A 25,550-nucleotide genomic window follows, 5' to 3' on the forward strand; every position below is an offset into this window, starting at 1 on the left:
CCTTAAAGGGCGGTCCCGTTTGCTTATGTCGCTGCAGTTTGTATGCGTCTCATGCTCACCTTGCGAGGTTTTGAAAATCCTCATCCCGCTGCTTCCATTTATTTCTCCCGAAGCCAAATGTATTTGTTGCCTGCATGCTGTTAGAAGTTCCGGAGTCCCTATTATAGGGATAAATAATGTTCCCCAAGGGCCAAGTCTTAATTTGGGGGGCGGGGTAGCTGGAAGATATTGGGTGATGTCACCCAGTCTGGGGGCTCTGGACGTTCAGGAAACTCTTGTTTTCAGGATCAACACAAGAAATTTACAAATCGGGAGCTAAAAAGCCCGTCTGAGAGTGAGGTGAAGAAATTTTTGAGCACCTTGACGATAGATGGTGTCACGCGCAGTAACCAAGGCTGGTACACCTGTGTGGCCTCCAGCGGGCTGATGACCAAGCGCAACAGCACCTTTGTCCGAGTCCACGGTAAGCCGAGGTCTCCTCGGAAATTATTCCGTGCCTTGACGGGTGAGATCATTTAAATAAATTCAGATCCCTTAGTGATTCTTACTTTGTTCATTCATAAGATTTTTTTTTTTTTTTTTGAGACAGAGTCTCGCTTTGTTGCCCAGGCTAGAGTGAGTGCCGTGGCGTCAGCCTAGCTCACAGCAACCTCCAACTCCTGGGCTCAAGCGATCCTCCTGCCTCAGCCTCCCAAGTAGCTGGGACTACAGGCATGCACCACCATGCCCGGCTAATTTTTTCTATATATGTTAGTTGGCCAATTAATTTCTTACTATTTATAGTAGAGACGGGGTCTCGCTCTTGCTCAGGCTGGTTTTGAACTCCTGACCTCAAGCGATCCGCCCGCCTAGGCCTCCCAGAGTGCTAGGATTACAGGCGTGAGCCACTGTGCCCGGCCCATAAGATACTTTTGAGTTCTTGCCGGGGAGGCCCCATGACCTAGAGGTTAAGAGCATAACTCTGCGGTCAGGGACCCGGGTTCAAATCTCAGCTTTCAAGATGAGATACGCGGACATAGTAAGTGCTCACTAAAATGTTGCTTGTTACTGTTGTTGCTGCTGTTGTAATTATTCCTATAATAAGCAGAGTGCTATCATCTAAGGTCTATTTTAAAATTTCATTTCATTGCAAGGCAGAGAGGCCTCCTCGAAAAAGCAACAGCTTTGTAAATTGAGGAAACATTTGGCAATGTCCCGCCTAGGACAATACAGGGGTGGAGAGCATTGAACTGAACCCCCACAAAGTCAAAAATCTAACTCTTGACTCGCTGAAACTTAACTACTAATAGCCTTGACCAGAAGCCTTGCCCATCCCAATCAGTCGATGGACATGCATTTTGTATCCTATATGTATTATTTGATTGTATTCTTACAATAAAGTAAGCCAGAGAAAAGAAAATGTTATAAGAAAAATCTTAAGGAAGAGAACATCGATTTGCTATTCATTAAGTAGAAGTGAGTCAACATGGAGGTCTTCGTCCTTGTCATCTTCACATCGAGTAGCTGAGCAGGGGCTGTAAGAGAAGGGTCGATCTTGCTGTCTCAAGGGTGGCAGAGGCAGAAGAAAATCTGCTTATAGGTGGACCCGCTCGGTTCAAATCTGTCTTGTTCAAGGGTCGACTGTAATTGAATTGGGGATTCATTGGCTTTCTGTGGGGCTTTGCATAAATCACCTTAATTTTTAATTTACTCCCTTCCACTCCCACAAATGTCTGTTTAGATGATAATATTTATATGGCACCCTACTTACAAGCCTTGGTGCAGAGTTCGGACTTTATAATATGGGAATGCATCAGAGGGTTTTGAGCAGAGAGAGATGCACTCTAACTTATGCTTTTATAGGATTATTCTGTTATACAAAATACTTTAGGGATGGAAAGGCAGAAGTAGGGAGGCCAGTTAAGAGGCTCATTGCAATAATCCAGGCAAGAGATGGGGGGTGGCTTGGCCAAGGAATGGAGACCAAGGGTGGAGGTGGTAAGAAGGGATCCAGGTTCTGGATAAGTTTTGAAGGAAGGGTCAACAGGATCTGCTGACAGATGGGTGACAATGGATTCATTGGCTGTGGGGTGTTAAGGAGAAGAGTGGGAGATGACTGTAGAGTTGTAGCGTGAGCAGCCGAGTAGATGGGACTGCTGTTTACTAAGAGAGGGAAGTTCGAGACGGGAGTGAGATTTGGGAAACAGCATTGGGCATGTTCATTTGGGGATGCCCATTAAGCATCTTAGTGGAGATATTTAATCCATAAGCCTGGAACCCAGAGAAGTCAAGGCAGGAGATAAAACTTTAGGAGGTGTGTCAATGATGCTTTCTATCTGAGACTAGAGGAAGGTGTAGATAAAGAGAAGAGGTCTCAGGACCGGTGGCATCCACACATGGCGTGTGTGTAGAGGGTGTTGTAGGAACAGAGGAGAAGGGGTCTCTGTGGGGCTTAGAGAAAGCTGTGCAGAGGAGCACATGCCTGAACCGAGACTCGAGCAATCAGTAGGCTTGTGGGAGCACACCAGGGGCCAGAGAAAAGCAAACACAAAGACTATAGGTGTGAGAGAAGCCAGAACGTGACCCATGGGAAGGTAGTGTAGACGATCTCAGAACCGTAGCTACTCAGACCCCCAGGGGTCTCTGACTTTTCCCTTGAAATGGAAAACGAAACCAAACGACTGCAGGAAGCTGACACTTGGGAGAATAAATTATTTTCATTTTCTTGCAGAAAAACCTTTTGTTGCTTTTGGGAGTGGCATGGAATCCTTGGTGGAAGCCACGGTGGGGGAGCGTGTCCGAGTCCCCGTGAAGTACCTGGGCTACCCGGCCCCTGACATCAAATGGTAACTCACTGCCGGGAGTGGACGCCAAGCTTCGTTTTCCCATGAGAGCAAACCCTCGGATCGTCCTAATTCCAGAGGGCTTTTCTTTCCGTAGGTATAAAAACGGAAGACCCATCGAGTCCAATCACACCATCAGAGTGGGGCACGTGCTGACCATTCTGGAAGTGAGTGAAAAAGACACGGGCAATTACACCGTCGTCCTCACCAACCCCATTTCAAAGGAGAAGCAGAGCCACGTGGTGTCTCTGCTTGTGAATGGTGAGTTCGTTCGGTTTTCTTCTCTGGCCAAGATTTGTGACCAAGGGTGCGTGCGCTTCTGTGTCCCTAAACAGACAAGCCACCTCCCTTTGTCTCCCGCTGGGTCCCCCACATCACGGCTGGGCTGTGCATATAAAGGGTGCTGAGGCCAAAATGCAACGGGAGGCGGTGTGGTCTAGCGGCGTGTGCTTATGAGGCCGTGTAGACGCGCCATATGGGGTCAAATGCGAGATTAGCATGCATGGTGCAGTCGATGGGCAAACGCTGCGAACTAGCAATGCCGGCAGCGACAGTTGTCAGGCCCACGCTACGTCACGGCTGTTCCTCTCCCCTGGGGCGCACACCTGGCGCACAGATGTGCGAAACTTCTCCCTGGGCTTGGTGTGGAGCTTCCAGCTCAATGCTGTAGTGGATGTGTCAGGGACTCGCTGGTGCATTTCAGCTCTGAGCCTTTTGAAGTTGACACCCATCGTCTTGGTTGGAATCCTTTTTTTTTTTTTTTTTTTTTGATAGGAGTCTAGCATCTGAATCTGTAAAGGGAAGATAGTAAGTTTTTGATTTGAGGATGATTTAGACTTCCGTTTTCTCAAGCTAAAGATACAAACAAATGTTTGGGGCTGGGGGAAGAAGGGTGGTGGTCAAGTGAGTGTGGGAGGTGATAAGGTGATACAAGCCAGGTTTCTTTATTGCAGGACTTCTCAGGGCCTTTAACATGCTAACGTATATTGCCATTCCTCAGGGGGAGAGATGCAGAATGTTCAAGAGTTAACAAATTTATTTGACCAGAGTGCTTTTTCCCAGGGTAAATCCATTCGTATCTTGCTCCAGTTTGAGAAATGCTTCTCTGTTGTCGTTCTTGGTTCTCCCTACTGGCATGGTGTATTAAAACTTAAGGGCGGGCCGGGCATCGTGGCTCATGCCTGTAATCCTAGCACTCTGGGAAACCTAGGTGGGTGGACTGCTCAAGGTCAGGAGTTCGAAACCAGCCTGAGCAAGAGTGAGACCCTGTCTCTACTAAAAATAGAAAGAAATTAATTGGCCAACTAAAAATATATAGAACAAATAAGCTGGGCATGGTGGTGCATGCCTGTAGTCCCAGTTACTCGGGAGACTGAGGCAGGAGGATCGCTTGAGCCCAGGAGTTGGAGGTTGCTGTGAGCTAGGGTGACGCCATGGCACTCTAGCCTGGGCAACAGAGTGAGACTCTATCTCAAATAAAAAAATAAACTTCAGGGTGTCCTATCATGACATCAAGGTGCTTCCCCATGTGTCCTGATACTCCTCTGTATGTCTGCCGAGCTTGGCTTCATGTCTCTTTTCAGGGAGTATTTTAAAGATAACAGGCTCCAGGAAGGTTGCTTAGAAGCAGCATGGGGGTGGGGGGGATGGGGGAGGGGAGAGGAAGCCGAGATCATGTACGTAGGATGGGAGAAAGAAACGAACACGAAATAAAGAGAGAAAAATAGACAGTGACTAACCCCATTGCATCGATTCGTGAAGTTAGCAAACATTTGATTCACCCTAGCACTTTCCTTGCTCTATGAAATAAACAGCAAAAGCAGGTCAAGTTTTGCAAATATAATATGAGGCTTTAGGTTGACAGTGATAAGGAAATAGTTTTGTGCTAATGCCTTTGGGAGCCAGAAAAGAAAGAAAGAAAAAGGAGAGAGAAGTGGGAAGGAAGGGAGGAAGGAAGACAGGTGGGGGAGGGGGAGGGACTGAAAAGCTCAGCTGGTGGCAGTGGCAGGGATGCGTCTGCAAAGATTGACACCTTACTTTATAGTGAGTGGTTAAGTGCTTCAGGTCAGAAGTCGGAGTGTCTCATTTGTTTCAGGTTTTGCCACTTACTAAATTTTTCTTATTTGTGTCACGGGGACAATGATGGTGGTTGTGAGGATTAAGTGACTTAATGCCAAAGCACTTGGCATGTAATAAGCGTGTTTATCCCATTCCAGCTACTTTCTTTCTGCAGTCTCACCCTGCTCTTGCAAGACTCAGAGGACAGAGAGAACTATCTCTTGTCATGCAGAAAAGAAAAACTGAGGCACAGCGTTGTAAGACTTGCCTGAAGTCACTCAGCTTACTAGTTTATTATTATGATTAGCTTACCGTGAATTTTATGAGTATCACTAGGATTCTGGTCTGTTTCCGAGGCTAGATGTTCTTTGCAAAAGAAAGTGGGGGCAAAATCATGTGCTTTAACAAAATGTCAGCTTTAGTTGCTGAAATCCTCTACTTCTTATTCTGCAAAGCTGATGGGTAATTCCACCGTGGTTTTTCCCATGTTCAGTCCCACCCCAGATCGGCGAGAAGTCTCTGATCTCTCCGGTGGATTCCTACCAGTACGGCACCACCCAGACACTGACGTGCACGGTCTACGCGGTTCCTCCCCCGCACCACGTCCACTGGTACTGGCAGTTGGAGGAAGAGTGTCCCAACAAGCCCAGGTGAGCAGGGCCAGGCGCTCTCCCCGTCCTGCTGTTTTGCATTTCGTGTAGCCAAGCTGTGCAAATGCCTCCATCCTAAACCTACAAGGCTGGCCCTATGAAAGTTTCCCCTCAAGCGGTACTCTACATTTCCTTCCTTCCTTCTCTGTGTCTTCAATTTTAGGGGCTGTCTTTGCTTAGGGTATCCCACTCTGGGATTAGCTAGCTTTCTTTTCTTGGGGTAGCCCTTATATACACAAGTCTCCCAGTGCAGGCTGATTTGCTCAGTTTGCCACGTGCCTCTCTCTGATATTTCTCCTTGTGCCCATCAACGGGCTGCTTCTTGTCCGGGAGAAGGTCTATCTCTTGGAGGAAATGCTGATGGGTGTGAATCGGTGACAGCCCCAGCCCCAGCCCTCCTCGTCCCAGTCCCAGCTTATCACGTCCCGACAAAAGTCCAGACATCCTCAGGGAAAAGCAAAACAACAACGACAGCCACCCTGCCACCACCCTAAGCAGTCCCCTTCCTGTTGTTGTTTTCAAAGTGGCCACGACTAGTTTCTTTCTCAGTTGCAGGCCATTTCCTTTGCAGAGGCCATGCGTGGTCCCAGAGAAATGACTTTAAGAAGCCCGATGGCTTCTAAGTTTCCTTGTTTCCTTTGAACTCATTTAACTTGAATTGTCCTGTCGATCCAATTTTATGAATGAATGTTTGTTCCCAGAATAGCGGCTTCCCCCCTGTATCCTGAATCAATCTACCTGGAACCTTTTCCTTCATGGCCAGGGCCTATTTTTATTTGGTGCCAAGTCTGGTAAAACGTGGCAGGGCTACACTGAAAGTTATTTCTAAGAACAGAACCAAAGTCTGACTCTTTTCCTTTCTATTGATTCGAATGAAAGAAAAAACTGAATTGTAACATGATCTGTATGTGTTTCTTACAGCCGGGGCGTCTCAGTGACAAACCCATATGCTTGTAAAGAATGGAGAAGCGTGGAGGACTTTCAGGGAGGGAATAAAATCGAGGTCAACAAAAATCAATTTGCCCTAATCGAAGGGAGAAACAAAGTGAGTCCGAAGTTTTTTAGTCTGAAAATGTCTCTGTCTCTTTCGTGGAAGGATGGAAGGGTGGTACAATCATATGTGAGGCATATTTGGAAATTAAGAATCAAAGACTCTGGGCCAGGTGGTGGCTCACGCCTGTAATCATAGCACTCTGGGAGGCTGAGGTGGGAGGATCGCTCAAGGTCAGGAGTTCAAAACCAGCCTGAGCAAGAGCGTGACCCTGTCTCTACTACACATAGAAAGAAATTAATTGGGAAACTAAAATATATAGAAAAAATTAGCCAGGCATGGTGGCACATGCCTGTAGTCCCGGCTACTCGGGAGGCTGAGGCAGGAGGATCACTTGAACCTAGGAGTTTGAGGTTGCTGTGAGCTAGGCTGACACCACGGCACTCTAGCCTGGGCAACAGAGTGAGACTCTGTCTCAAAAAAAAAATAAAATTATCCAAAGACTCTGGATAATAAAAGTCTAACATTTTAAGTCAATTTGAAAACAACATTGACTTTTAGCAGTACCATTAATTTTTTGTTAGTTTATCAGAGAAAAATGAAATATCCATGCCATTCAATCATACATCTGTGTAAAGTGATTCTGATTTTATAAACATGAGAAGGAGAAAATGTATATCATTATATTAAAACACATCATTAATTTCATGGTCTCCAAAGTTCTTTTTGTATAATGTTTGAGCTATACACAGCAGCAATCATTACACAGATTGACAATCCCTAACCTGAAAATCCGAAATGTTCCAAAATGCAAAACTTTTTGAGTGCCAACATGATGCTTTCGCTCAAAGGAAATGCTCGCTGGAGCATTACGAATTTTGCATTAGGGATGCCTAACTGGTAAGGTTGTAAGGCAAAATATTCCAAAATCTGAAAAAAATAAAAATAAAACCAAAAACCCAAATCCCAAACATTTGGGGACATGTTTCTTTTTCCGCAGACTGTGAGTACCCTTATCATCCAAGCGGCAAACGTGTCAGCTCTGTACAAATGCGAAGCGGTCAACAAAGCTGGGAGAGGGGAGAGGGTCATCCCCTTCCACGTGACCAGTGAGTGCACGTCTCTGGAGGGCTGGGTTGGATGGCTCAAACAGTGGGTCGTTAGCGGTGGGACTCTCTGTCGTCCTTGCCACTCAAGTGACGGGCATGGCGTTTGGGAAGAGAACTTGGGTTGATAATTGGTGCTTTCATTCATGAAGTAAATGATCATGAATTAAACATTTGCAACTTGGCTTGTGTGGAGAGAGAATGGTGTCACAGGTGCCTTAAGCCACAAGTCCCGTGTGTCATGTTCGGGTCTTGGCCGTCAGCGTCTGGCACGGTGCATTGAGCTTCCGTAGATATGGGTGACCTGGCTGCTTGGTGAGTTGGCATTTCTGGAGGCAGACGGAGTGGCCCAGGAGCAGCGCCCTGCCAGAGCTGCTGATCTTGCTTATGCATTTTAATTTTAGGGATAAGCTTAGCCAACTATACTGAGTAAAATATTTTAGTCTGGGCTAATTGGTTGGAATAAATGTAGCTTTCATGGTGTTGAGTGTTATGTATTAATGAGGGACTAAGTTTTTAAAAATTCTATATTATGATTAGATACTCTGCTTTGGATAATTTTTTTTCCCTTGTCCCCAACACTGTGTTTAGAGCTCACAGTGGAGATATGATAAATATCTAGGGAATTCATTTATACTTTGGTCAAATAATACATTTTGGGGGACCTGGATCATCTAGTTCGGTTATCTTCTTATCATTGTCTGACAGTGCTAGAACTTCACTTCTTTTGGTACTCTCTAGCAGTCTGAAGGCAATGAGAAAACAATACTGGGCTGCACCAAGTTAAATCACTATCCTCTAACTATGGGCTTTGCATTTCAGGGGGTCCTGAAGTTACTTTGCAACCTGGCACCCAGCCGTCTGAGCAGGAGAGCGTGTCTTTGTGGTGCAGTGCGGACAGGATGACGTTCGAGAACCTTACGTGGTACAAGGTTGGCCGGCAGCAGGCTCTGCCGATCCACGTGGGAGAGCTGCCCACGCCTCTTTGCAAGAACCTGGATACTCTTTGGAAACTGAATGCCACCATGATCTCTAACAGCACAAATGACATTTTGGTCATGGAGCTCCAGAATGCATCCTTGCAGGACCAGGGAGACTACGTCTGCTTTGCTCAAGACAGGAAGACCAAGAGAAGACACTGTGTGGTCAGGCAGCTCACAGTCCTAGGTAGGGAGGCAACTCCTGAGCGTTGTCCCGAGGCACTTGGAATGCTTTGGACGTATTGCTTTCAGGTGTCGTGCAAAAATTACCACCCTCTAGGAGCTTATGAAGTAGACTGAAACACACTTATCTTATTCACTGAAAGTCCTTGAGGCAGAAAAAAGCTAATAAAGGTGAAATGATATATGAAAAAAAGAAGATAACTTGGTTCCTTTTAACCCTGATGATGGGGTAACTCAAGTACATGCAAGATATATGCAAGGTATTAGGTTGAAACTGAGAAGTTTCTGCCTTGTTCTTGGGCATTCATTTATTTAAATAGATATATATTTGTGGAATGCCTACTATGAACTAGGAGAGTTCCAGAAGTCCACAGTGCTGAACAAGATGGGCAGGATGAGAGCATAGGCAACCACTGGGCAGTCAGAGCACAGTGAGGTCTCTGTGTCCACGAGGAGAGGGGTTGGTCTCTGTTTTGCTCCCTGCTGTAGCTCTAATCATGGAACATGGCGGCATATACCAGGGCAGTGTGTACTACCTACTGTGTGGGATGGGATGGGATGGGCTGAGTGGGATGATGGGCTGAGCTTAGGACCTAGAAGAGTCGTGGGAAGGGAACTACACCCACTGCCTATACCTCTGGGTCATTCCATGAGGTCAACTATAGCTCAAGGTCAATGGGATGATAATTTCAGTGAGCACATAGCTTTGTGAATTCCCCTAGGAGCCTCTCTCTACAATTTGTCCAACCTTGTGCCTTGTGCTAAGACCAGGGACAGCTATAGCTCCGTCTCTGGGGCAGTCAGGCAAATTAGGGAGTTTCTCTTTGTGCCATCTCTCTCCATTTTCTTCTCCTTTTAGTGTCCCTTCCCATTTCCTATGATGCTCCATGTTTCCCCAAAAATAAGACAGGGTCTTATATTTATTTTTCCTCAAGAAGACACCCTCGGGCTTATTTTCAGGGGATGTGTTATTTTTTTTTAAGTACGGTACAACCATCTACATTGATTCATATAGAATTAAGTCGTCTTCTTCTGAAACATCATCCTCACTCTCCAGATCCCGAATCCCATCCTGCATTTGTTGCGACTCTATTTCCTTTAGAACCACTGGCCCCGATCTCTCATGTGGAGCACTAGAGCTCTCATGGGGCGGATGAGAAGGGCTGCTCGTGTTCTTTCCCGCTCTGCGACGACAAGCATGGGTTGTGCAGATGCGCTGCGTAGCCACGCCCGTCACTAGGGCTGATTTTCATAGCCACGCCCCTCACTAGGGCTGATTTTCATAGCCACGCCCACCACTAGGACTGATTTTCACAGCCACGCCCCTCACTAGGGCTGATTTTCATAGCCACACCCATCACCAGGGCTGATTTTCATAGCCACGCCCACCACTAGGGCTGATTTTCATAGCCACGCCCATCACTAGGGCTGATTTTCATAGCCACACCCATCAATCACCAGGGCTGATTTTCATAGCCACGCCCATCACTAGGGCTGATTTTCATAGCCACACCCATCACTAGGGCTGATTTTCGGGGTAGGGCTTCTATTGCACACATGCTTAGACATCCTGCTAGGGCTTATTTTGTGGGTAGGTCTCATTTTCGGGGAAACACAGTATGTATGTGTCCTCTATTTTTAACTGTTAGGAAAGGGAAACTACCCAGGTAAAGTTATCTATACCAAACTTTTAGGGGAAGAACATCTTCCTCAGAGACCTTGGCATATTTTACAAGCTATCCTCAGACAGATGCTAGCATAAGGTTTGCTAGCTTTAAGACTCAGAGTCAGAGGAAGGAATACTTTGAGGTTAAATCAGCCCCAGAACCCTTCATGTCACACCACATATGACCATGTACTTTGTATTGCCGTTGGTGGCTGGTCTGGTTTCAAAGCAATGAAGAATTCAGAAAGAGATTGTGAGGGGGACTCCCAGTCTTGCCATGCCCAGGAAATACGTGCTTACAGTCAGCTGGTTTACTTCCGTAAGGACTCTTAACTTCTTTCCTAAAATCTACTCTTAGAAATAGGCTAGAGTCCAGTACATTTGCTTAAACCATAAGGTAGCACACTATTGAGGTCATCTCATTTCGCTACAGCGTTAAAGTGAATTTCTTCAGCATGATCCCTTTGGATGTTCAGTTGATTTGGCATGATACTTCCACAGCACTTTGGTGATTTGGGGAAAGGGTAAATCTAAAGTTTAAACAAATACTCATGGGCTTCATTTTCATTAAATCCATGACTTTCCTTAGGGTGATGGTTTTGGGTTGTTTTATTTTAGTGGAAATCACACTGGACTAGTCTTTTGGATTCAGCAAACAGTCAAAACTGTTTACTTACTTATAGGGACTTGGGCAAATTGTTTAACCCTTCCTGAACTGCAGTTATTTCACCTGTAAAATGATGCCCATGGTCCTGTTCCTGCCTGTTACATAAGATTGATACTGAAGAACAAAAAATTGTACAAATGAATTTTGTAAAAATTGCCAAGCAAATACACGGTATTCTTTGTTGAATTACACTGACGTTTGGTGCTTGCCAAGAAAAACATGGCAGAGTTCTAGGCTATTCTTGGTTAGCACTTTGATGGGAGAGAGTTTCCCCCTGGGGAAGCCATGTCTGATTAGGGAAAATCCAGAAAGGTGACCTTGAACCTTTATTTTGTGGTGTGATTACCAGCTAGAATCACTACTATGAATGTTCACAGACACGCAGTAATCTCTCTCAACCGTTCTGACTTGTTTCATTTAACTTTTCCCAGTGACCAGTGGAGCTGTCATCAACCTCTGTGTATTTTCAGCTTAGTAAATCAACAGGTTGCTGTTCACTAAGTTTAAACCAGGCATCCCCAAACTACGGCCCGCGGGCCACATGCGGGTGTCTTCGCCCATTTGTTTTTTTACTTCAAAATAAGATACGTGCAGTGTGCATAGGAATTTGTTCATAGTTTTTTTTTAAACTATAATCCAGCCCTCCAACGGTCTGAGGGACAGTGAACTGGCCCCCTGTTTAAAAAGTTTGAGGACCCCTGGTTTAAACTGTTTAAACAACTTCTTGATATGAAAATCATTCCACATTATAACTGTATGTTCCATCATTTTCTTTTTTATGTTCCTAGAGCGCACGGCGCCCATGATCACAGGAAACCTAGAAAATCAGACGACAAATATCGGTGAAACCATCGAGGTTTCGTGCTCGGCGTCTGGGAACCCCCCTCCACAGATTACCTGGTTTAAAGATAACGAGACCCTCGTGGAAGACTCCGGTAAGTAGAACTTGTTTATCTCTCTTTGGTTGCAGAATTTTCCCAGGGCATGTTACCTAAAACCCATATCATTTCTTGATTTGCTTTAAGGTTAAAAAAGAAAAGCAGTATTAGTGTATATGATCTGGCTCATTTCATAGACTCGGATTCAGAATATTTGGAGTCTTGTTGACTTCTTATAGAAGCCTCATGGGAGATCAGTCAGCAGTAGATCTATGTAACTCTTCAAAGTTAAATAGTAGTCTCAAATGAAGGGGAACATTTAGGTTTTAAAACTTTTCTTTGGAGAACTCCACAGAGACACGCTTGAAGCTCTTACTCGAGGGGGGAGGGGGGCATGGGCAATATATGTAACCTTAACACTTGTACCCCCATAATACACTTAAAAAAAAAAAAGGTCAGCTGCTTCAGAGACAGCAAATAAATAAATAAATAAAGCTCCCAAAAAAAAAAAAAAAAGAAAAAGAAAAAAAAGAATGATCATTTTCCTCCTGTCTCAGGCATTGTATTGAAAGACGGGAACCGAAACCTCACAATCCGCAGAGTGAGGAAGGAGGATGAAGGCCTCTATACCTGCCAGGCCTGCAGTGTTCTGGGATGTGCAAAAGTGGAAGCATTTTTCATAATAGAAGGTCAGTTGGAAATCATAGGCACATTGTGCCTGTGATTAGTTTGTGCCTTACGTATACCCATACCCTTTGGGTGGGACGACTAGAGGTGATTTTTAATGTTCTTTATACTTTGTAAATTTTCTGCAGTAAGTGTGTATTCTTTTAACCAGAAACCGTAATTAATGTTGTTTTCATTCTGCTTCGATCACATTTCCTATCCTTATAGTTGTCATTATGGAAACATTCTTAGCCAGGCAAGATGAATGTAACTCCTCTCCCTGATTCTTTGTTTGCATGGCTCCATGAACTTATAGAAATGATACCTGTATATTTATTTGGAAAAATATTAGAATCCCTGCCTTGTCCTGAAGGCAGATGCTATCCGACAGTCACAAGGGTTCGGAGTTTTCACTGGACCAAAGATGAAAAATTTGAAATGAAATTTCAAATGAAAAATTCACTTGTGAACAACAGACCATTGCTTTTCTGAAATCGAAAATGCTTGTTTCTTATCTAAATATGAAAGGAAACCTGTGTGTGTGTGTGTGTGTGTGTGTGTGAGTGTGTGCAGGAGTGATGTGAAATCTGGCATTTTCTCAGATAGGAAAAGTAATTTGGGACAGACTATTTTATCTTAAGAAGTGTGTTCCTACTTGCGTTTTTTATAACCCGCCAGGAGAACAATACCACGGTATTGTGTGGGAGAAGGAATGGTATGCAATGGGGAGAGGGAGGGAGGGTGATGGAAGGGAGAATTGATGGATTTCTATGAGCTCATCCGAACTTGTCTCTCGAAGTCTAGATTCTGGTCCCTTTAAGCTGCCACGTCTATGTTGGCACGTACTGCATCTAGATAATGTTGATGTGTTTTCAAATCGGTAGGCTTATGGCCCTATCATAAACTGCACTTGCAAATAAAGATTTCAAAGGGCATGGAGCTTTTGTCATTTCCAAAGTGATTCGTGTTTTAGGGTAAATCCTTTGGGGGGGATGTCTAGATTCTCCCTGGTTCTCTGCCTCACCTGGTTGCTGTCTGCAGCCGGTTGCAGATGCCTAACTAGAGAACATTGGCAAAGACATTGTAGTCACTTCTTTCCCGGAGAGAGTACTAAGAAAGGAAGACGCTCACTAGGTCCCCAAATGTCATATGAAAATGTTTGTACGCAAACTTACATAGAAAATGGACTCTTCGAACTTTGTACTCTCTAATGTAGAAATGGACTTTTAAATCTCTATGTGTAAATTTCTAAATTTCTTTGCTAGAAGAAACCACCAGAGAAACAAAATCCACTCCAAGCGTACTTGGTGTTTGGCTCTCAATGGTTAACTCTGATTTTGCTAACTCATTTATTACTTATCTTCTGCCCTCTGGAAGCTGGGCGGGGGGCATTCTCACAGCTTGGGGCCGATTTGATCCGCCCTGCGATCTTCTGATGGGAGACCCCCGAGTGGTGACTGCTTCCTTATCACCTCTTCGCTAATCACTGTTAGTGGAAAACCTCCTGGACCACCGACTAGCTGTGTGTCCTGCATCACGTAGCTTAACCTCTCTGATCTTCTGTTTCTTCATCTAAAATACTAAAGGTTGAGAAGGTTAAGTGGGAAGGTATATTTAAAGAGATGGATGCATAGTAGGTATATAGGCATCAGTAGCTCTCTGGTTAAAGGACTTCATTCATTGCCCTGCTTCATTTCTTGTACGACCCTTTTACAAACTCTGTATAGTTCAAAACATTGACTATCAGTGTAAAAACCAGGTGTTTATTTTCCTCAAATAGAAGCACTTTCTGCTCTGTAGAACATGACCTGTTTTCTTCCCATGAAAGATTGTTCTTTCTCTAAACACTTTCTATATTCGTCTTTTAAGACATCAATACTTATATATCCTTAATTGCTTTAAAACTTTGTTGTTGGAAGTCTTTGTGAGCAATGTTTGGCAAGTTTTAAATTTTCCATTAAGAATTCTGTAGACCCCATCCAAGCTAGGGGTGTGCAACTATCGTCATCTAGGGTTTTTCCAAATTTTCTAAGGGTTTCCAGCGATCTTGATTTAATGCGGTACTTTGCCATCTTATATCAAAAAATGTACATTTCCGGCTGTTGATGCACATTTGCATGTGTCTTTCCAGGTGCCCAGGAAAAGACGAACTTGGAAGTGATCATTCTAGTAGGCACCGCGGTGATCGCCATGTTCTTCTGGCTCCTTCTTGTCATCGTCCTACGGACCGTTAAGCGGGTAACAAAATAATTTCTCTTCTGTCTCATGCACGTTGGTCTTCATGATTAATGAAAGCTGACTGGGGTTCTTTGAGTTGTTTCTTCCCATTGTTACTGGCTCAATGGGGGCATTTTTATTTCAATACAATAACATTGTTGCCCACTTTCTTTTGGCCGGACTTCAGGGCTTTAATTGCTAGAAGCCACTAGAGGGGAAAAGGGCTGGGACTGTCCAGTGTAATTAAGACTTAAAAGCTTAACTCTGAGCTCCTCTGGGGGATGAAGGGACACTAGGAGTGGGGTGATAATAGGACCGCTCTTGAACTCCATGAGTCTTTTTTGGAAAATGAGACGTCAGGAATGAGGCTCCTCTGAACAACAATGACAAGCACACAAACAGCAGGCAGACGCAGGGTGTATGTGACTGGAAAGATTGATCCTTTCCAGGCCAGTGAAGGGGAACTGAAGACGGGCTACTTGTCCATCGTCATGGACCCAGACGAACTGCCCCTGGACGAGCACTGCGAACGCCTGCCCTATGATGCCACCAAATGGGAGTTTCCCAGAGACCGGCTGAAACTGGGTGCGTCTTTCAATTGACACTATCAATAATTCGATTGATTGGGTTTACGAGGCCATTGCTTCTTACGTTAGGATGGTGACAAACCTAGTCTATGCAGATGTTGGATTCTGGTTTAGAAATACTAATTTCATCTCTTAAATGTGGGCGATCATTCGCGTAGCCACTTAGAGGCCAGGTCCCTGAATAGTCCTACAAAGCAGGACATTCGGAGTGCGAAGGGGAAATTGTTAAATAATTAAGCCAGGGACAGGAGAGCAAAGTGGACTGCCCATGTTGAACTGGGAGGTGCGGCCACCCCATCTAGTTGGAATCTCTGCGTATCACTCTGACGGTGTAATCATCCAAGTCTGTTTTGTTGTTGCCATCATTGCGGACTCCAGGCAAGCCTCTTGGCCGTGGGGCCTTTGGCCAAGTGATCGAAGCTGATGCCTTTGGAATTGACAAGACAGCAACTTGCAAGACAGTGGCCGTCAAAATGTTGAAAGGTAAAAGCAACATTATATGGTGATGTAGCTCTCTCTCTCTCTCTCTCTGTTTCATCCAGTCTTTAAACATGATGCAAGGCTTGTATCAGTGGCCCTCCCCTTAGGTGGGGCCACTCGCCAAGCCTGTGGCCAGGTTGCATGATCCCCGTGTGCAAAGTGGATAGAGGACCCACCGTTGTAGCCTCATGCCAGGGTGCTCTGCCTGGCAAGCAACGGTCGACAGAGGTGTCACCTACGTTTCCTAAGTGCCCTTGTGCAAGGTTCAGCTGACACAGTTGTGCTTAGCGGTCCTGATCATAGGAAACAAAGTACCGTGGTTATACTAAAATGATCTCTTAGTGTACTATGGTGTAAGATAATTATAGACCATCTAGAAACATGGAAAGGAAAACAGAATGCAAAAACAGCATGTTCTCTAGAATTGGAATATGTAAAAGGATCTTCATAGATAAAAAGATAATTTTCAAAAAAAAAAAAAGAATGATTGCGCTAGGAAAAAAGGATTACGGGTGAGTTTTTGCAAAATGAAAAGCTTTATGAAAACAATTATTAGTCCTAACAGTAATGGGATTCTGGCCTGGCTGTTTGAATCTTGGGAAGTGAGGCATGGAAGCTCTTTGCTCCAATCGCGACGTGCTTTCATTGATGAAGACAAAGCTACTGAACCGTTGCCAAGAGGTCTCGTGCATTTTGAGGCCGTCTCTCCTTTTGCCTTGTCTCTGTGCGGCCGAGGGAGTGTGTAAATCCGAGGCGGCTCATCAGGGCTTGAGGTGTGGACCAGGCCTGTGAATCGGAGGGAAGTGGTGCCGAGTGTGCAGGATCAAACACACAGTCCCAGTGCTATCAGCCTCCTGTGCCAACTGGCCTTGCCAGCTGCCTGAACAGATTGGCACAGACCGTCTGGAACATTCAGTGTAGCCTCTGAAACACGAGGATATTTAATACATGGCGTTGCTTCCTTAGGAGGAAGCACTGAAATAAATGATCAGACCCTAACAAGCATAGGAACCCTGAAATATAAAAACCCGGTTTTCTAAAAGAAGAGATTCTGGGCATGATCCCATTGCAGATGTATTATTCTCTACTTTGTAATAGACTTCACAATGGGCCGGGCACGGTGGCTCTCGCCTGTAATCCCAGCACTCTGGGAGGCTGAGACGGGCGGATCACTCAAGGTCAGGAGTTCGAAACCAGCCTGAGCAAGAGCGAGACCCCGTCTCTACTAAACATAGAAAGAAATTAACTGGCCAACTAAAAATATATAGAAAAAAAATAGCCAGGCATGGTGGTACATGCCTGTAGTCCCAACTACTCGGGAGGCTGAGGCAGGAGGATCGCTTGAGCCCAGGAGTCTGAGGTTGCTGTGAGCTAGGCTGACGCCATGGCACTCACTCTAGCCTGGACAACACAGTGAGACTCTGTCTCAAAAAAAAAAAAAAAGAGACTTCACAACAGATTCCTTTCAATATCAACCACTCTGGCTTTGCTTAAAATATGAATTTTATTTGAAATTAGAAAACAGGATTTACACTTGACGTTGAGGAAATGCACTAGCCCGTAAATTACACCACGCTTGCATTAGCCTCAAGGGTAAGCCGAACAGCGGCACGCAGTGGAGACAGGGGCGTGGGTCATGCTAAGGTAATGGCCACACCGGCGACTTCCCCCTTTGCCCCGTATCTGCAGAAGGAGCAACACACAGCGAGCACCGAGCCCTCATGTCTGAACTCAAGATCCTCATCCACATCGGCCACCACCTCAACGTGGTCAACCTCCTGGGTGCCTGCACCAAGCCCGGGGGTGAGTGACTCGCGGGCGGTTTGGGTGGCCTAACTGTGGCACGCGCTTCTTTGCTAGTGTTTGACAGAAACCACCTATCTCCCAAGGCCTTGCTTTGCTTGACTTAGAATACTTCGCAGATCCCTAGATATAAGTAGATTTCATGGAGGTTTCATGGGCATTGTAGTCAAACTGTTCTAAAACTTCCCCTGAATTTAAAAGTGTCACACCACTACGATATAGTTTGCCACTGCCTGATAGATGCTCGGATGAGAAAAATAAACTTCCCCAAAAACTTAGAAGCAAAGGACTTAAGAACAGTCTGCCCCAAAATGCAGTCCTCTTAAGGGACAAGCGCTGAGAAGCTTGTAGATGGGTTTTCTTCTGCAATTTTGGCTTATCTTGTTGCAAAATTGCCTTTTGGAAAAAAAAAAAAGAAAAGCTACAACAGAAGGGGATTGGGGCCAGCCGATTTTTATGATCCTTTCCCAGCAAAAGGCTGGATCCTCCTTCTAACATGTTTTGGGGTTCGTCAGTAAATTTAGCACTTGGTGCGAAACGTGAACGAAAACACATTTTCCTTTCTTGCCGTGCTACGCCGCCTGCAGGGCCACTCATGGTCATCGTGGAATTCTGCAAGTTTGGGAACCTGTCCTCTTACTTAAGGAGCAAGAGAAATGAATTTGTCCCCTACAAGGTATGCCGTTTCCTCACCCAACTTGGGCTGTGTTGTAAAATGAAGGAAAACTCAAAGGGTGGGTCCAGGTTAGTTTTTTAGTTGAAGTTTGGGGAGGAACTTGCGGGAAATCTCAGAGTACCTCTTGGCTGTTGTAACTTCCTCTTTTACTTTCTGGGGGACGTGTGCTTGTCGTGTTTTACTTTTGTGACTTTTATCCACATTATAGAGTGCAGGAGTTGGGGAAAAGGCAAGTACGATCCAGGGAAATCCAGGGCAGGGCAGGGCAGAGGGAAGGATGGCTCTAGATCATTCTCTCTCCCCACCCCCTAGCCATATTCGGCCCCGTGGTGGGTAAATCCCTCTGCGAAAAGCACCCTGATGCTAGAAGTGTGTCTGAGGGCGACTCAAAATGACACATTTATCTCTTGAAGCCAAAGAAGGGGCTCGTTGTCATGGAAGAAACCCTATTATGTACAAAACATACTATGGGGCCGGGCGAGGTGGCTCACGCCTGTAATCCTAGCACTTTGGGAGGCCGAGGCGGGTGGATTGCTCAAGGTCAGGAGTTTGAAACCAGCCTGAGCGAGACCCCGTCTCTGCCAAAAATAGAAATAAATTAATTGACCAACTAAAAAAAATATATACAAAAAATTAGCCGGGCATGGTGGCGCATGCCTGTAGTCCCAGCTACTCGGGAGGCTGAGGCAGGAGGATCGCTTGAGCCCAGGAGTTTGAGGTTGCTGTGAGCTAGGCTGATGCCACGGCACTCACTCTAGCCTGGGCAACAAAGTGAGACTCTGTCTCAAAAAAAAAAAAAAAAAAAAAAAAATACTATGCCCCAAATTTCAGCCCAGAGCCTCCAAGCCCTTGCAATGGATGTCCTTCCTGTCTGCTTTTTAGTTTTTATTTTATTTTATTTTATTTTTTTGCTTTTTTTTTTTTCCCTGTATGCTTTTTAATAGTTTCGGTTGTTTCCACGGTTTACTGCGTTTCATTTTGTATTCAAGGAGTTTGTCCCTTTGCTTCTTGATAGTCCAAAGGGGCGCGGTTCCGCCAGGGGAAGGACTACGTCGGGGAAATCCCTGTGGACCCCAAGCGCCGCTTGGACAGCATCACCAGCAGCCAGAGCTCCGCCAGCTCCGGATTCGTGGAGGAGAAATCCCTCAGCGACGTAGAGGAAGAGGAAGGTACCGCCATTGCTCTTGTTGGGGTAGACAGGGTGACACGAGGAATCGGTCACAGGAAAAGACCCATGCCAGCCCCTAAAGGGGAGAGACCTGAATGTCCAGCCTGCCTCCATCCAGGGTCCCCAAAAGTAGAGCGTGGCAGCCCTGGGCGAGCAGTGGGCGAGGTTGGGAGGGAGGACAGTGGTAGCCTGAGAGATCTGGGGTGGCCCCGGGGAGGGGGAGCTAGGCGGTTGGCAGCAACCATACCAACAGTCTTAACCCTTTGCACTCGGATGTCAAGTGTGACTCGACACGGTCAGCATTGGTGGCAGCTCACGCCATGAAAAATTGTAGAGATGAAAATGACTCTTTGAATGTATCAATAATTTGAAATATTAAGAAATCCAAATAAATAAGTTTGTATGCAAAGAAACCCCAGTTTTTGTAAAATCTGGGGTATTTAAAAAAATTAAATCTCGAGTAGAATAAAGGAATCGAGGGAAAAAGCAATCGAGTGCAAAGGCTTAACGTACCGGTTCAGCATGGCTAGTGGGAGAGGCGCCCTGAGTGACGCGGCCCACTTTGCACGCTTCACTGTCACACAAGCAGCCTCTAAGTCATCACACCCACCTTTCCCCAAGGCACTGCGGGAGCCACCTGCTGTTTCTACCCCACCCCAAGTGGCTTATCAAGCCTTCCTTCCAGCCACACTTCCTTAGTGGAGTCTTGGTGCATTGGCTCATCTTTATCCAGTTGTGTTCCCAATGACATTTTAGTGCCCGTGGTGCTGTGGCCTGAGTCTAACGTCTAGGACTTCAGGCAGCTCCAGGACACCCTGTGTGTCTGCTCTTCTCAGAAGGAGCAGAGACAGTTCCAGGGGTGTAGATAGAGATGGGGCTTCCCAGAGTCTGGCTGCTCTGGAGGCGTGAGTCTAGAAGAATCCAACCAGGACAGAGTAGAAGAAACCTACTTCATTTCCCTTGACTTGGGGTTACAGGGAGAACTGACAATTAGCTTCTTTTTCTTAGAAGCTGAGTATAGGGCGTGAGGCTGGGACTTGGTCTAGAAGTGCACGAGGGGCTGGTCTAGGCCTTATGCATTTGGACCCACATTGAGTGGCCCTGTCCATGCCCTGCTCCTTCTCTCTCGAAAAATGGTGGCCAGTGAGCTGGAAACCAAAGGGATCGAGGTAGTGTGTTGGAGCAGAAAGGGCATTGGCCTGGAATCTTGCCTCCATTTCTTCTTCTGAAAAACGTGGAGGTTTCACTAATTGTTTACTCAGAGCCCTTTAACCTGAGCATAACAACTTGTGGAGACAAAGGCTCACAGACTTTTTAATACTTATGAGGTTATTATTACAACTAAGTTTTTGTTTACCCTGGTCTTTGGCTCCAGGAAAGAAGCCATAAGTCTTATCTTATCTGACCAAAGTTAAGAGATCATTTTGAAACACCCATTAATGTCTCGGTGTTTATTTGTACCAGTTGCACTGAAGTAAATACCACCACTTTACGTAAATTCATCTTTCTCTCCATGTTCCTGTTATCTCCCATTCACATCCTTGAAGGAAAAAACATTCTCGGAGGCAAGATTTAATGTATTTACAAGCACTTTTTAAGTTTGAGTGAGAGAAGAAAATATGTTTTGGATATTTTTAGTTATCCGTTGTAGATTATAGTTTGACCTTTGGCCTTTGTCCTGGGACAAATCCCGGAGAGAAAAGATCCAAGGACCCTGAATATTGTTGTTTTATTTTTGGAGTTCTTGATATGAAACTATTGTTTATCCCTCTGAGCACATGACAAAAAAATAACAGTTTAAAACAGCGATTTTGAAAACGTTCTCTTTCTTTCCTTGTTAGCTAGGCCAATTTTACCTCTATTCTACCTCTTGGATTTACTGGTTCAATTTGGCTAAAATGGAAAAACCAGTATTTTCCCTAAGGGGTATGATGAAGGCTAATAATACTGAGATTCTGCCAATTTACAGAAGTTAGAGGCATTTACTCTCTGCTTCTATTTCCTGAAATTGAACCCCTAAGTCTTGAAGAGCTCGTTGCTCTAGCAAACTTAGAAACAAATCACACTAATGGGTAGAAACACTGATCCCACTAATCTCGATCCTCCTGCCTCTTTGGACAGCTCCTGAAGATCTGTATAAGGATTTCCTGACCTTGGAGCATCTCATCTGTTTCAGCTTCCAAGTGGCTAAGGGCATGGAGTTCTTGGCTTCGAGAAAGGTAAGCCAGGGCATGGGGAAAGACCGTTTCTCTTGAGATCACAGGTGTGGACGTAAGGTATTTAGTGGCAGCCATTGGTGTTTGTTTGGGATTGTAACTCGTTCACCACCTCCAGGACTCTTAAAAGAGCCCTACAGTGGGGAGGCTCCGTTTCTGCTAAGTAAGGGTGACTGAAGAGCTCATGGAACTAGTCTGTATAATAAATACTTATCTAGCCCCTGTGAAGTGCTGGGTGGTTTTCCGACCACTTGGGACACTGTAGTCAACAAACAGGCAATGCCATCCACCTGCAGGGAGTTTACATTTTAGAGGGTGGAGCAAACAATAAACAATATAAACAAGTAAAATGCATCGGAAGTTAGATGGGGGTAAATGCTATGGGAAAAATTAAGCAGGACATGGGTACCGAGTACACCGGAGGGATAAACGTGTGTGTGTGTGTGTGTGTGTGTGTGTGTACAGCAATTGAAAACAAGTGGGCGAGGAATGCTTTCCTAAGAAACTTTGGAGCAGTGACCAAAGAAGAGGAGAGGGATTGAACCTCACAGGTATCTCAGCAGGAGAGAGTCTATTTTTAATTTATTTTACGTTCATTACCGTCCATCAAAAGTATTTGCTAGTGGTATAATTAGAAACCAGGAAGGACAGGCTTCAGATGAAAGCGATTAAGAGAGCTAAAATTAGAAAAGTAGGCCAAACAAAGGCGGAGGTGGGGACGTGACAAGTGACAAATATCCCAGAGGTGGGTTGTACACAAGCACAGAGGGAGCGGGGTCGGTGGCAGTCACCCCTCTGGAAAGGCAAAAAACGCATAGTCTGACATCAAACAAGAAAATTCCAAGTTAAGGTTCAGTTCAAAACACTCCTACACTGCTGGTGGGACTGCAGATTAGTACAATGTTTGTGGAAAAGAATCTGGAGATACCTCAAGCAGCTAGAAATAGAAATGCCATTCGCCCCTGCAATAGCATTGTTGGGCATCCACCCAAAAGAGCCTAAGATATTCTATGATAAAGACATCTGCACCCGAATGTTTATAGCAGCACAATTCACTATGCAGGGTCATGGAAACAACCCAAGTGCCCGTCAATTCATGAGTGGATAATTAAAATGTGGTGTATGCTCACAATGGAATATTACTCAATCCTAAGAAATGACGGTGAGCTAGCACCGTTTATGCTATCCTGGATTAAGCTTAAGCCCGTTATCCAAAGTGAGGCGACACAAGACATGGAAAATGGGCCCCACATCTACTCGCCATCAAATTGGTACTGCCTGATTAAAACTATGGTTTTCAAATGGTGGCAATGCTCACCAGGGATTGGGGGGGGACTCAATCTTAGGGATGTGGAGAGCACTTTGGAGGGGAAGTGCATAACTTTAACCTTTCTTAGGGAGAGCCAATGATATACAATGTCACCAAAATGTAAAAAAAAACCACCCAAAAACTTTTTATCGGGTGGTGGGCAGATGGGAGGGGGTAGGAGGAGAGGGGTGTATACTTTTATAATGTGTGTGGTGCACACCGCCGGGGGATTGGACATATTGGGGGGAGGTGGGGACAGGGGCAATATTTGTAACCCTAACAATATTTGTACCTCCATAATATGATGAAATAAAAGGAAAAAAAAAAACCACCAACAACTATCAGTTGACCATTTATATTGCTGGGGAAAGAAAGACTTAAGTTGTTGTTGTTATTGTTTATTTTTTCTAAATTAGATGAAATCCCTAACCCACTTTTCTCCCCCTGAAGTTTAAAGCTTCTCACAGCCTTTCAGAGTCTCAAGATCTTGTGTTGTCTTAGGGGAAGGGGGAGAACTGGGGTCTTCTTGCAGGGTATTTCCAAAGAGAAAAGCCCTTTGCCCTTCTCGGAGATTATGATTTATTATTATTATTATTATTATTTTAAGACCAGAGCTCACCATTTAGGTAGGGTCCCTTTGGCGACTGGGAAGGGAATGAGTATGGAGGTGGGCGCTTAGTTCTTGGGCTCAAAAAGCCCAAGTTTGAGGGACAGTAGAAAATACTGTCTATTTTTTTGGACAATATGTTTCTGGATATGCCTTGTCCAGAAAAGTGTGCTGTGTACAGATATGAGTGGCGGGGAGGTCAGTATGCCCAGCGCACACGATCACTCCTGCTTGACTTAAGAGTTCTCGTGCAAGTCTTGGCTTCATTTGTCATGTTCCCTGAGACTCTTATTATTCTCGCACAAATTCATCATGTGGAACTAAAGCAGTGGGGCAGTAGGAAGTTAGATGAAGTTAGAGGACACAAAGCAGACGTGAAAAGCTGAAACGAATAGAAGGCAAAAGCCATGCTGAATTCCATTTTTACTTTTTAGTGCCCTGGAGAATTGATCCGGCTCGTGATAGGCTGAAATTGCCTTAATAGGCCTTTAGGATGATCCAGCACTCTGATCTTTGAAATCAGAGTGGGCCTCACTGGTGGGAAGGGTTTAGCAGAGCCGATCTGGCTTTAGTTCCAGACGGAATGGGGAAACTGACGAAGAGCACCGGACCAAGGAGAGCTCTTGCTTCTGATTTCCGTGCATTCATTCCGAATAAATCCCATTCTGGGGCCTCCTTAGAATAACACACCTTTAACCATACATGGTGCCAGGCAAAAGGGATGTGTGGATGTGACCAGCAACACATTTTTAATTGTGTCCTAGAGAAGTCTATTTATGACTCCAGCATCGTATTATAACTTAATTATTTGACTCCGAAGGCTCGGGCTGGTGATGGGATAAGCAGATGTGGGTCTCCACGAGGCTCACAGGTTTTTTTTCCTGAAGTGTTGATAAAAGATACTCACCCAGTCCGTGTTAATCAGTTGGTTTTCTGATGTGGGATTTTTTTTTTTGAAGCATGAGATCACAACAGATGTAAAAGAGATCAGCCGTGCGGAGACCTAACACGATTCTCTTTGCAGTGTATCCACAGAGACCTGGCGGCACGAAATATCCTCTTGTCGGAGAAGAACGTGGTGAAAATCTGTGACTTTGGCTTGGCCCGGGATATTTACAAGGACCCGGATTATGTCAGAAAAGGAGATGTAAGTTTCAAAGATGCACCCAGGGATCTATCGAGTTACAGGATTCAAACTCCTCATAGCAAACTTCAGGACCTGTGTTCTGGAACAAAAGAAGTTTTTTTTGTTGTTTTTTTTTTTTTTTCCCCAGATCTTTGCTAATCTACATTCCCATTCCTTGTCTTCTTACCCTCTTAGGCTCGCCTCCCTTTGAAATGGATGGCCCCGGAGACGATTTTTGACAGAGTCTATACAATTCAGAGTGACGTGTGGTCTTTTGGTGTCTTGCTCTGGGAAATATTTTCCTTGGGTAAGTCACTGCTTTTCGTCCTTCCATCTAGACTCCAAATATGTCGATAAAAGTTGATGTCCTTTCCTCTCCTGTACTTCACCTCCGTCGGGTGAAACTTCTTGGACGTCTTGGACTGTAAAACCTAAAAGGAGACAAAAAGCATATATAGGGAAGGATGCTGTGCAAGAATCAGACTCAGGGCTTTCCATAAAAAAAAAAAGAAAAAAATCAAATCAAAGAATGTCCTCTCCCTGTTGTATTCTAGGTGCTTCTCCATATCCTGGGGTAAAGATCGACGAGGAATTTTGTAGGCGATTGAAAGAAGGGACTAGGATGAGGGCCCCTGACTACACCACACCGGAAATGTAAGACTTTAGAAAGTATTCGTCCACTGCTTGCAAGTTC

At 45.1% G+C, this 25,550-nt stretch overlaps 1 protein-coding gene across 1 annotated transcript in view; it reads left to right on the forward strand.

The window, feature by feature from the left end:
- KDR (kinase insert domain receptor) overlaps nucleotides 1-25,550 on the forward strand; it is a 51,176-nt gene that overhangs the window by 13,063 nt on the left and 12,563 nt on the right. Inside the window, exons 7-25 of the mRNA XM_075997955.1 lie at nucleotides 286-463; nucleotides 2,711-2,825; nucleotides 2,920-3,083; nucleotides 5,374-5,530; nucleotides 6,452-6,575; nucleotides 7,522-7,630; nucleotides 8,450-8,794; nucleotides 11,912-12,058; nucleotides 12,559-12,690; nucleotides 14,799-14,905; nucleotides 15,334-15,469; nucleotides 15,850-15,954; nucleotides 17,641-17,754; nucleotides 18,342-18,430; nucleotides 19,446-19,599; nucleotides 21,720-21,817; nucleotides 24,755-24,877; nucleotides 25,052-25,163; nucleotides 25,411-25,510. Of these exons, the coding sequence (XP_075854070.1) occupies nucleotides 286-463; nucleotides 2,711-2,825; nucleotides 2,920-3,083; nucleotides 5,374-5,530; nucleotides 6,452-6,575; nucleotides 7,522-7,630; nucleotides 8,450-8,794; nucleotides 11,912-12,058; nucleotides 12,559-12,690; nucleotides 14,799-14,905; nucleotides 15,334-15,469; nucleotides 15,850-15,954; nucleotides 17,641-17,754; nucleotides 18,342-18,430; nucleotides 19,446-19,599; nucleotides 21,720-21,817; nucleotides 24,755-24,877; nucleotides 25,052-25,163; nucleotides 25,411-25,510 (2,609 nt within the window). The remainder of the gene's footprint in view (nucleotides 1-285; nucleotides 464-2,710; nucleotides 2,826-2,919; nucleotides 3,084-5,373; nucleotides 5,531-6,451; nucleotides 6,576-7,521; nucleotides 7,631-8,449; nucleotides 8,795-11,911; nucleotides 12,059-12,558; nucleotides 12,691-14,798; nucleotides 14,906-15,333; nucleotides 15,470-15,849; nucleotides 15,955-17,640; nucleotides 17,755-18,341; nucleotides 18,431-19,445; nucleotides 19,600-21,719; nucleotides 21,818-24,754; nucleotides 24,878-25,051; nucleotides 25,164-25,410; nucleotides 25,511-25,550) is intronic.

This window comes from Microcebus murinus, chromosome 26, assembly GCF_040939455.1.
Source record: "Microcebus murinus isolate Inina chromosome 26, M.murinus_Inina_mat1.0, whole genome shotgun sequence".
NCBI classification, from domain to species: domain Eukaryota; kingdom Metazoa; phylum Chordata; class Mammalia; order Primates; family Cheirogaleidae; genus Microcebus; species Microcebus murinus.